At 40.5% G+C, this 12,132-nt stretch overlaps 1 protein-coding gene across 27 annotated transcripts in view; it reads left to right on the plus strand.

Annotated features, from left to right (window-relative positions):
* Window positions 1-12,132, plus strand: part of DST (dystonin) — a 514,523-nt gene that overhangs the window by 254,533 nt on the left and 247,858 nt on the right. For 14 of the 27 annotated variants that reach the window (XM_024983983.2, XM_024983991.2, XM_024983988.2 and 11 more), the window contains 4 exons: window positions 3,792-3,881; window positions 4,405-4,503; window positions 6,102-6,179; window positions 8,411-8,503. In XM_024983983.2, coding sequence (XP_024839751.1) covers window positions 3,792-3,881; window positions 4,405-4,503; window positions 6,102-6,179; window positions 8,411-8,503 — 360 coding nt within the window. The remainder of the gene's footprint in view (window positions 1-3,791; window positions 3,882-4,404; window positions 4,504-6,101; window positions 6,180-8,410; window positions 8,504-12,132) is intronic. The other 13 variants (XM_024983990.2, XM_024984011.2, XM_024984004.2 and 10 more) reach the window with 2 other exon arrangements.

Consider the following 12,132-nt stretch of genomic DNA (forward strand, 5'->3'; position numbering starts at 1 on the left):
CCTACGAGATTCCCGCATCCATGGAATTTTCCAGGCAAGAATACTGGAGTGGGTTGCCATTTCCTTCTCCAGGGGAGAACCTGGGTCTCCTGCCTCAGAGGCAGATTTTGTTACTGTCTGAGCCACCGGGAAGCCATGTTTCATAGATCGCTGCATTAGTGTCACGTTTTAGATTCCACGTGGAGAGGTGCCCTGTGGTCTGTGTCTTTCTCTTTCCGACGTACTTCGCTTCGTGTGATCCTCTCTAGGTCCGTCCATGCTGCTGCAAATGGCATTATTTCATTCTTGCTAATGGCTGAGTCGTATTCCTTTGTATATATGTACCACATCTTTTTCCATTCATCTGTCGATGGACATTTAGGCTGTTGCCACGTCTTGGCTATTGATCACACCTCATCATTAACCGTCCTGGAGTGAGAAAGACAGAGGAAGTGGATCTGGATTGAAGTGTGGCTCTGGCAGGCACGGGTGGGCACAGGGGACCAAGAGCGCGTGGCTTTCTTAGCTTTGATTGTTCGTTCCTGCCCGGGGCGGGGGCATCCTTACGGTGCGCTTGTTTCCACTGTCCCTTCTGAAGATGTCAGACCGCATGATAGACTTGTCTATTTTGAGAGATTCGACAGCTGCCTCAGGGTCAAGAGATGCATAATATTGTTTATATAACTGTGGTCTCGCGTGTTCCTGCTCAGGCTCTCAAGAATTAGTCTACTCTCTGATTACACTGGAGATACTCAGAGGAGTATATTGATTTAGATGTACACATATGCATGAAATTCACAAGCTTAGCTCTTCTGCCTTGTTTTTTTGTTGTTGTTAATTGAAGTATAATTGACAGATAACATTATATTGGTTTCAGGTATATGACATCATGATTTGATATTTGTATATGTTACAAGATGATCAAAAATTCTAGTTATAATACCATTCATCTCCAAAGTTAACTTTCAGGACTTGGTTTCTTGGCAGCTTTCAAGTATGTGATACAATACTATTGACTACAGTCACCCTGCTGTACACTACATCCCCATGTCTTATTTATTTTATAACTGGAAGTTTGTTTCTTGTGATCTGCTTCGCCTGTTTTCACCCACTCCTGAGCCCCAACCCTTGGCAACCACCATTCTGTTCTCTGTATCTATGATTTTTGTTTTGTTTGCTCACTTGTTGTTTTTTAGATTCTACTTATAAGTGAAATCATACAGCATTTGTTCTCTGTCTGACTTATTTCACTTAGTCTAATTCCCTCAAGGTCTCTGTTGTTTAGTGGCTGAGTAACATTCCACTGTGTGTCTTCTTTATCCATACGTCCATCCATGGACATCTTGTTTTTAAGTGGGCCCTTAGCCTTACATTCAAGCTCATGGCTTGGAATGAGATCACGTCAGTTCTTACAGGACTCTGATATGTGAGTAGAAAATTGAGTATTAGCATTCATTTCACATGTGTGCTTGTCTGCACATGTGTGTGTTATGTATATCACAGATTTCTTCCTGAAAAGATCCTTGGAAATTGGCTCATCTCTGAAATGTAATTGAGTAGTTCAGGGGAATGTCATTTAATGCCATTTATTTAATAGAAGGTAAATATTTAATGGAAGGAATACTCTCTTTGTACCTTATTTAGGTATTTATAGCTTTTCTAAATAGGACTGTCTGAAATGTGTTATGATGTGCTCCTTTTTTTTTTTTTTTTAGAAAAATGAATTATTTTTAAGCTTGCTTTTACTATTATATAATTATCTTGTGACACCAAAGAGTCAGCTGATATTCCTTGGGTATTGGGAAATCAAAATAAAAATATCAACTTGTGAAAATGGGAACACTTGGTTAAAAATAATCTGACTGTTTCAGTTTTGCTGGTCATTTTATAGGTTCTATTGGCATTAGTAGTTACTTAGAGCTATTAGGCCTGAGTGTAATGCTTACATTATTTGTCATTAATGATGCATAGATGGGTAAATGAATATTAGTTGAATATTAAAAAGTACTGTGACTTAGGCAGAAAGTCCCCAAATACTAGTCATAGGAGCTGAATAAGTTTGATATGAAACTCTTAAGGGAATTTTATCCTTCACTAATTACAAATAGTTTCTGACAGTAAATCATACTGTAAAGCATGTAGTCAGTTAAGATAATAAAATTTAGTAGTATTAAATTTTTTTTTAATTGGAAGATTTTAAAATTGGGGTATGGACTCAATGGACATGAGTTTGAGCAAACTCCGGGGAACAGTGAAGGGCAGGGAAGCCTGGCGTGGTGCAGTCCATGGGGTTCGCAGAGTCGGACACGACTGAGCGGCGAATGACGACAACTAGTTAAAATGTCCCGGTAGTTTCAGCTTTACAACAAAGTGAATCTGCAATATGTATACATGTATCCCCTCTTTTTTTTGGATTTCCTTCCCATTTAGGTCACTGCAGAGCAAAATTTAGTGGTATTTAAACTGCTTTTGGAGAAGGAAATGGCAACCTACTCCAGTGTTCTTGCCTGGAGAATCCCATGGATGGAGAAGCCTGGTAGGCTGCAGTCCATGGGGTTGCACAGAGTCAGACACGACTGAAGCGACTTAGCAAGCTGCTTTTTTAGACCCGAAAATCTTAACCATCAAAGGCTGGCTTCCAGTTTACGTTAGGCCCTTTCTTGCTGGTTGCTCTGGAGTCGGAAAGTTTTGACCATACTTTGGATCTTTTTGTTTCTTTCTGCTATTTAGTTACATGACACTTTGCACGTGCACAGAAGCTTGACTCCTGCGTGTAAACCTCCAGAGTGTGTGTCCACGCAGGTGGGGCCCGCAGGCCCGAGCCCACGTGCTGTGGGGGATGCTGGTCTCTGCCCTTGTGGACCCATCCTCGGCTCGCGGAGTAGCACAGCCCAGCATCAGCCCAGGGGAGCAGGCTGGAGTGGGCCTGCCCGCCGTGGGACGGCCGCGCTCGCGACCTGCTCTGACCGTGTCTGTCCGGTCGAAACTGACTGCGTGTGCCAGGGGTGTCCCTCTGTGGGAAAAGCAGAGCTTTGGGGAAGTCTTTGGTGGTTTGAGCTATAAACTCAAACGTAAACCATCCTTGTTAACTGTCAGTTACTGTGAGTGTGGTTATGTGATTTATCCCTCCCATGGATTGGGTTGGGTTTAACATACACACACCACTGTATATAAAATAGATAATCAGCAAGGACATACAGGGAACTCTGCTCAGTACCCTGCAGTAACCTGTATGGGAAAAGACTGAAAAAGAATCGATATATGTATAACTGAACCATTTTGCTGTGTACCTGAATCAAGAACAATATTGTAAATTAACTGTAGTCCAATAGAAAATTTAAAAAGAAGCTATTCAAAAAGAAAAGAAAACCCTTCACCACAGGAAAATTTATGCTGTGCAGAGAAATCTTGAGTAGAGGCCTTATAACCTCACATATATTTTAAAAAACTTTTAATTTTGAGATAATCATAGACTTACAGGAATTTTCAGAAGTAGTACCTAGAGTCTCATGGACCTTTTACCCAGGCTGCATCTCTGGATTTTTAACATGTGGAGGGCGTGCCTCTGGCATCTTGAATTTTGGCACGCAGAGATCAGGAAGACCAACTCGGGTCTGGGGGGCTCAACACTCAGCTTGTTAAGGTGTCCCTGGTTGCTGTCTCAGGAATCGTGATTCAGGTCAGGGCCCGTGTAAAACACCTCATGAATGAACACACGGGGAATGTTTTCTCCTCGTCCACTTTCTTGTTCGGGTGTTAAGGATAATCCAAGTTCTATAACCAAATATTTTAAATTGTGTTTCTGTACATAGGTTCGAAAACACGTGAACGATCTCTATGAAGACTTGAGGGACGGACACAATTTGATTTCTCTTTTGGAGGTTCTTTCCGGAGACACCTTGGTAAGTTTTAAATTTCATAATTTATTTGGAGGAACGTGTGGTCCTTTTTGCGTATGACCTAGTATGTTTTTGGCACAAACTATTCAGATTTTTGCAGCATCCATCTTGTGAGCTGCTATGAATTCCGCTGGAAAGAAGAGTTCTGGTTAGATTCTAAAGCATTTTCAGACTTTAAGTGGTGTGCATTTGGGAGATGGAAACACTTTGATGACCTTGCTTATGTAAATTAAAATACTACTGCTGTTCTTTTTACCTTGGGTTTTTTTTTTTTTTTTTTAATGCTTAGCAGAATTTGGATGCATAATATAACCCCCTATTAAAAGACTCACCAATAGCAAGGGAATAAGCACCGCTTTCTGACAGATGGTCTAACCCCTCCACAGGTGTCATCTCCTTTTTTGTGAACATCCCTCCCCCTCTCGGTTACCCGGTCTCCTTCATTATGTTCTGTTCATGCTCTTCTTTTCATTTCTGGTCTGTCTGTGTATTTGCTGTCCTGTCTTCTGTCTGTTATATTCATTAGCCAAGGGAGCGAGATTTTTTGAAGACCTTACGGTTGGTGAGTGCCTCAGAAGCATGCGAGTATGAACGGCATGAGGATGTGGAGGATGAGGATAAGGGGGTAGGTGTCGCCCCCGTAACTCGACTAACCTAGCCGGTACAGTGCGGTGAGCGCTAACACCGTAGAGTAACCCACGGCTTCTGGCTCCTGTTTAGAAAATGGTGCAAAGGCCCAAAGACCCACAGGGAGGTGGATGTGTGTGGACCAACAGATTGGACAAAGGACATATTTTCTCTTTAAATTTATTTCTGTATCTCTATGCATTGCATGGTATTTGAACATATGTGCTTAAACTATAGGATGGCATCTGAGCTAAAGAAGTTTATATACCTTTTGTATAAGTGTGAAGGTTTACAGTTACAACCAGCCTGCTAATTTTTATGCACATCAGTTCCACTTTTGAAATTCATATTTCAGACATAACTGCTCATTGCTTTATTGGAAGGAACATATGGACATTTATTTTATATTTAAGACTATGCTTTAAGTCATGCCTATTGGCAGTTGGTATTAGACAGACATTCTCTGCCTGCCTTATCTGTCTCATTTTATTTGGGGAGGATGTTTTAAATGCCAGGGTCCTGACAGAGCTGTTTCACCCCTGTGGCACTCAGTCACCTGAGCCTACCTCTGCAGGACAGATGCGCTTCTTTGGTCATCATATCCCCAGAGCCCCCTGTTCTCACTGGAACGTGTGTTTTGTGGATGCAGTGGGGATTCATTGCCATCATTTCTCCTGTTATATGGGGTTATTTCCCCAGTCTGGGGTCCGCCGTCTGTTTAATTCTGCTGCCTTTGGCTTCAGCAACCTAGTCACATTTCAGCTCAGCTCTCAGCTTTCTTTTTTTCCCTTTGGAAGATTTTATGTGGTCAGTTATCAGCTCCATCCTTTGTATTTTTGTTGACCATTTTCTCAGCTCTGTTTCCTTATGTTTTCCTTCTGCTGACTTGTAACGTTTCTTACGGGAAACGGCATCAAGGAAAAGAATTATGGTTTGTCAGGTTCCCTGACGCAGCACGTCATCACGTCCATCCCCAGGCAGTGTCAGACTATTAGAGTCCAACCGATTGTGTGCAAAAACGAAAATAAAATAAAGAGGAAATATATTACGTGGCTTTAATTGCTTTTCTGTCTCCTGTATCATGGCTAAGTAAACCTTTACTGCCTTTCTCCTTCTTGGTGGTTTTTATACTAACTGCATGCTACTTTACCTCATTTTCATTAACATGCCATACATGTATAATTAAAAAACCCTCTTGAGTTAGAGTTTATTAAGAAGGCAAATGGGGAATGGTATTTAATTTTTTGCGTGCATCCATAGCTAAATAATTGTAGGCTAGACATGTAGTTTAGTGAATATGAAATGTCTGTATATTCTGTGATACTTTCTCTTTTCCGTTTGTTTAAATAAAATATTCATAGTAAAGGATCTATTTAAATAAAACATATTCAGAAAAATCCCTAGTTTACATTGAATCTCAGGTAATTCAAAAAAATGAAAATATCATTAAAAATTTAATGGGTTTCCCCAAACAGTAAATTTTTGACAGTATGACGAGCATGCAGTGTATTTATATAGTATATTCAGTATATTTAGCATGGTCAATGGTGTCAGAAAATATAATGTTTTTCATACCCTGCATTTTTCTCTTCTTAGCCCAGAGAGAAGGGTCGGATGCGTTTTCACAGACTCCAGAATGTACAAATTGCACTTGACTATTTGAAAAGACGCCAGGTATGATGTTTGAATTTCAAAGCTGTAATCATATAATACAACACATGTGTGACTGAATAAATCTGCATAGGACCGTGACAGGGAACGAACAGGTTAAATTTGACTTTGAGTTAATCATTAACATTTAATATGATTTGATAATGATTTAATAATCATTAACAGAGGTTCTTTGGTGGCTCAGAGAGTAAAGAGTCTGCCTACCATGCAGAAACCTGGGTTCGATCCCTGGATCGGGAAGATCCCCTGGAGAGGGAAATGACAACCCACTCCAGTATTCTTGCCTGGAAAATCCCATGGTTGGAGGAGCTTGGCGGGCTACAGTCCATGGGGTTGCAAAGAGTCGGACACAACTGAGCGACTTCACTTTCCTAAGCATTAAACTTGTGCTTTTGTGAGACTGATATTTTAAAATATTTTTAAACGTTTGTTCCAAAGAAAAGAAAATTAATCGTAGGTGTAAGCCCAGAGGAATTATAAGTGGCTACATTACCATCTGAATAACAGCTACTGATTTTCCTTCTATTAGAATTGTAATGCTTTTGCCTGGGAAGTTAGCGACATTTTAGTAGCAACAGAATGTTAAGAATGTCAAAGAACAGTTATTAGTAGTAGGGAGAGAATATTTTTTAGACTCACTTTACAAAATTGCCTTATTTTTATAAAAGATAGTTTATATAATATTAAAAAAAAACTTTGCATGTGTTTATTTTTAAAATGTAGTAGTGAGGAGGCAGTAGTTCATATTTTAAAAGCAGGTACAACTGGATGATTTAGAAGCGGTTAAAAATGAAACAGTTCTGACAACAGTCCCCAACTCGCTTAAGGTTTCAGAGGAAATCATGGGAGAAAAATGAACACCGAATTGGATTTGATCTTGATTGGGTATTACTGTGATTAAAATGGTATAAGCCAAGTAATTGGTAGCTTTCAGTTAGTAGAAAAAAGGAGGAGACAGTGAAACTCAGGAGAATTGAAAGCAACTGAAAACTGAGAAATCAGAGGTGGCAACAATTTTGCTTTTTTATGGAGAGGGAAAAAAGAGAAGAGAGGGTAAGGAAGAGAAGGAAAAACTGTTGTTAGTCCTTTAGTTGGTTTATTATGAACATCATAGTGCTTTTAGTTACTAAATTTAGTTAGTAAATTCTAGCAAATACTCGGAGAAGGCAATGGCAGCTCACTCCAGTCTTGCCTGGAAAATCCCATGGACGGAGGAGCCTGGTAGGCTGCAGTCCATGGGGTCGCTAAGAGTCAGACATGACTGAGCAACTTCACTTTCACTTTTCACTTTGATGTATTGGAGAAGGAAATGGCAACCCACTCCAGTGTTCTTGCCTGGAGAATCCCAGGGATAGGGGAGCCTCGTGGGCTGCCGTCTGTGGGGTCGCACAGAGTCGGACATGACTGAAGCGACTTAGCAGCCACAGCAAATACTCAGTGGTTATACATATATTTTTTTTTTCAGTGGTTATATTTTAAGTGTTATTGGTATTTGCCTTACTAGTCTTAATTCTAGTGGAAATTTCCAGAAGATTAATGGTTAATTATGTCTCCTTGTCAAAATATTTTTGGTAGTGATTTGTCCAGGAAGTAAAATGTTAGGTATCATTCATGATATTTAATTATTTTTCCAGGAAGTGTTAGTTATCATTATTGCATTAATTTATCTGAATGCATAATTTGACAGTTGATGAACTTTAAATCTGGTTATTACTGGCATATTATTTTTAAAGCTTTGAACAGTCTGCTAAATGTCCAGTGACTTCCATAGTTCCTTATCCTGGTAGCAGTCTGTGGTAGACAAATGGAATAATAATGTTAGATTTCTTTTTTACACTCTTTGGGATAGAAGTGTGATAAAATTGTTAAAATTATTTGATGGTTCAGAATAGTTTCCTACTTAATTATAAAATAACACTTATTTTCAAAAGACAGTATTATTTCTAGTTTAAAAACTTAGGTATTTAGGACTTCTTACTTGAACAGTGATTTTGTTTTGACAAGTGTACTTCTAGTGCTTGCTGTAGAAAAGAAACATTTTGGCTTTGTTGTTCCTCTGTAATTTGCAGCCTAAGATGAGTAGGGTTAGGGGTAAAACAGTATTTTAAAGGATTATTGGTATTAAAATTATTCAGGCTTCTTTTTATCTGTAATTTAGAATCATTTATGTAGGTAAAAATAACTCATGTGCTGCTTGAAAAGCATTTTGTTTTCTCTTTTCATATACAAAACAGGTGAAATTAGTGAATATTAGAAATGATGACATAACAGATGGAAATCCCAAATTGACTTTGGGATTAATATGGACGATAATTTTGCACTTTCAGGTAAGCCCAGTTTTCTTAATTGTCATTTCTTTTAACCTCATTGCTGGTTTTCAAGTGATTCAGGTGAAGGGTGAATTATGCATTCACATCCAACAGGGGGAAATAAATTTCAGACTTTGTTTCTCTTTTAATTTAGTTTTTATTTTCTATTGATGTATAGTTAATTTACAATGTTGTGTTAGTTTCAGGAGTACAGCAGATGATTCGTAGGCATGTACATATATCCATTCTTTTTCAGATTGTTTTCTCATATAGATTATTACAGAATTTTGATTAGAGTTTCCTGTGCTCTACAGTAGGTCCTTGCTGATTATTTATTTTATGTTTGGTAGTATGTATCTATTAATCCCAGACTCCTAATTTATCTGTCCCCACCCTTTCCCCTTTGGTAACCATAAATTTGTGATTGAAGTCTGTGCATCTGATTCTGTTTTGTAAATAAGCTCATTTGTATCAGTTTTTTTTAAAGATGCTGTATGTAAATGATACGATATTCGGACTTTGTTTCCTAAACAATATATTTGTATTGTTCCCCTCAGAAACATGCTGCTCATGGGCTTGGTACCCTTTATCCTGTTGTTGAAAAGCTTAGAATGTTTTTAGAACAGTGCTTGTTATCTCCAAAGTTGAAAGACAGAGATTCCTTTTATTGAATGTAGACATTTTTTTTTGTTTATTGGCCAACATTACCTGACTTAGATGCATAAAAATGTTAGGACTCAGTCCTGACCTGGAGTGGATTTCCTCGATCCTGCGGTTTCTGAACATGCCGCTTTCTCCTGGTGTTGTAGACGCTAGGTGGCGGTGTCGTTCTCACAGAGAGATTCCCTGCATTCGAGCCATCCGTGTTTCCTGTGGCCTTGTACTTTCTCAAACGGGATTTAAGAGCGTAAAATCCCAGGGACGGGGGAGCCTGGTGGGGAGCCGTCTATGGGGTCGCACAGAGTCGGACACGACTGAAGCGACTTAGCAGTAGCAGCAGCAAAGGCAAATTTATTACTATGAATTATTATCTAATTGCCAATAAAAGGCTGCTTTTGATCCTTTGGTTTTTGTAAAATGATGCATTAAAAAATAATCTGCATTTGATTTAAAGTGAGTCCTACTTTTGGTGCTTGCTTTGGTTTATCAATCCCTTGGGTGACCGTGGAGTGTCGTATTGGTGGGCACGCGGCACATCCACTGATTGATGGCTATGTGGCAGGCCTTGGAGGAGGAAGACACGGCTTGCCGGCTTCAGAGAGGAGCTGTGGTTTTGACCACATCTTGGGAGAAAGAAGACTTATTTCTAATATTTAAAAAATTTGAGTGGGGTACAGGGTTTATAGGGGAATGGTGGAAATAATGTACCTGGGGCTCATTTGGGAACAGGCTAAATCTGGCATATATGGACAGCTATAGGAAGTAGAATCTTACAGGTTCCAGGACTTGGGTAGGCACTAGAACATCAGAGGAGAGGACCCAGGGACCAGGAGACCAGGTAACCGGGTGTCAGCCAGCCAGCCGACACAGCAGCTAATACAGATATATTAGGCGAATGTCCGCTCAGCGGGCTTGATGACTGGGAGCTGGAGTCAGGGACCCTCATCACTAGAGGCCCTATCCTTTGGGGACCTAGGGTACCGAGCAAGGCAGGGTTTGGGGCCTGGCTCCAGACCTGAAACCTTGTTATCAGAACAGGTGAAGTCTAACTAGAATGGGCCAAAAAGCAGAATTCACGTGGAGTTGCTCAGCAACTTTCCCAGGGATCCAGAACTTTTAGGGTTGAAACTGCAGGAGACCTTTAGAAACAGTCCCATTGTTACCGACAACTGATGATACAGGCTGTGTCTGGATTTTGAATGTCAGAGTTGGGGGGCACCCAGGCTCTGGAGGGAGTGTCATTGTCAGTTCTTTTATCTGTGGCCGTGAAGACATTGAGCAAGTCACCCAACCATCCTGCACCTGAAAAATGATGTTTTAGAACTCTATATGGACTCCAGTAAAATAAACAAATGACCACAGGCCACGGTCAAGGAGATGAGAGGAGAGGTGGAGGTGGTGCCCTCAGAACAGGGTGTTGAAGGCCAGGACTCGGGCGCGGAAGAAAAGGTGAATCCAGGGTGGTGTTTTGGAAGAAGACAGGATGGACTTGGAGCGGGTGGTTAAGGATGCCGCTGAGCCGTTAAACCCAGAGGTAAAAAGCCGGCAGACAGCTGGGGAAGGTGGAGGTGAGGGGAGAGGAAAAGGGCACAGCGTTGGTGGGCTTGACATGTGTGGTGGGGTCCCCTGGCTTCTGTCTGCCGAGCAGCTGAGATGGGGGCAGAGCAGAGCCAGGGAGTCAGAAGTGCTGCGGATAAACCTGGGGGTCTCCAGAAGGCAAGGGTCCTGAGTCTGTCAGAGAGGAGGGGGCCTTCAGAGGGGCCAGTGGAGAAGAGCAGAGAGAGAGGACGGAAGTTTGGGGGAGACCATCCACCTGGCGACACAGAAGGAGCGAGGGGCCCGGCCCGCAGCTGGCCGGTGTCGGTGACCGCCTGCTTTCTCTCCAGCACCTTCCCGGTCTTGCAGAACCCCCTCGTCCTTCTCTTTATTTATATTGAGAAGGATTCGTCACCCCGGATTATAGTCGGTTTTACCAGAATTCTCCTAATAAGAGAAACATGGACTTCGTTTCTTGTTATAGCTACAAGAAAATGTAGCATTGATGAAACCAGGGAAGAGAATTTCAAGTAGAAGGGGAACAGTGGGCAGCGAGGAATGCCCCCAGAGGGCCTGACAGAGTTAAGAGTGAGTGCAGGTTGGTAGTTTCGACTGGGAAGACCCCGGGAGTTTTGGGGAAGGTCCATTCAAGTTCCCGAGAGCAGAAACCAGAAAGTAACAGACCGAAATGTAACTGGTTGGAAATTAGAGGCAATGTGTTTAGACCCTAAGTTGAAAGAAATGGAAAGCAAAGAATCATTCAAAAAAGAATTATATAAAGTGTCTTTGGAGGAGAGAGGAGGATCAGCCAAAAAAGTACCAACATCAGTTCTGTTTCTTTTTTTTAAATGTATTTTTTATATAAATATAGTTGATTTGTAATGTCATGTTAATTTCTGCTGTACCCCAAATGTTTTAGTTTTACACGCACACACACACACAGTATTTTCCATATTCTTTTCCATTATGGTTTAATCACAGGATTCTGAGTATGGTTCCATGTGCTATACAGGAGGACCGTGTTTATCCGTTCGATATATAATAGTTAATGCACGTGCTAATCCCAAACTCCCAAGGGTTTTGCTTCTAGTATGATACTGTGGCATATTTTATGAAACCCAGTGTATTTTAGGACCTGAATTACAAGATATTATGACTGTTAGATTATCACCAGTATTTAAAAATTAGACCAAGGTTTATTTAAAATGGAACATTTCAGTGTTTTGTATAAAATAGAAATGTTCTTTTTTATTTAAAGAAATACTTTTAGTCCTATGATAATTTAAGATTAGAATGGTTTTACTTGTTATGCCAAGACAGAAGGCTATTTATAGCAGTGGTAATTGTCCTCACTCAATGTGACGGGGCCTTTTTTCTCTATACTTTATATAAATAAGGGAAATGATTTCAGAAGACCAATTTATTGATTGATTTAAAAATATTTATTTGAG

This window comes from Bos taurus, chromosome 23, assembly GCF_002263795.3.
Source record: "Bos taurus isolate L1 Dominette 01449 registration number 42190680 breed Hereford chromosome 23, ARS-UCD2.0, whole genome shotgun sequence".
NCBI classification, from domain to species: Eukaryota; Metazoa; Chordata; class Mammalia; order Artiodactyla; family Bovidae; genus Bos; species Bos taurus.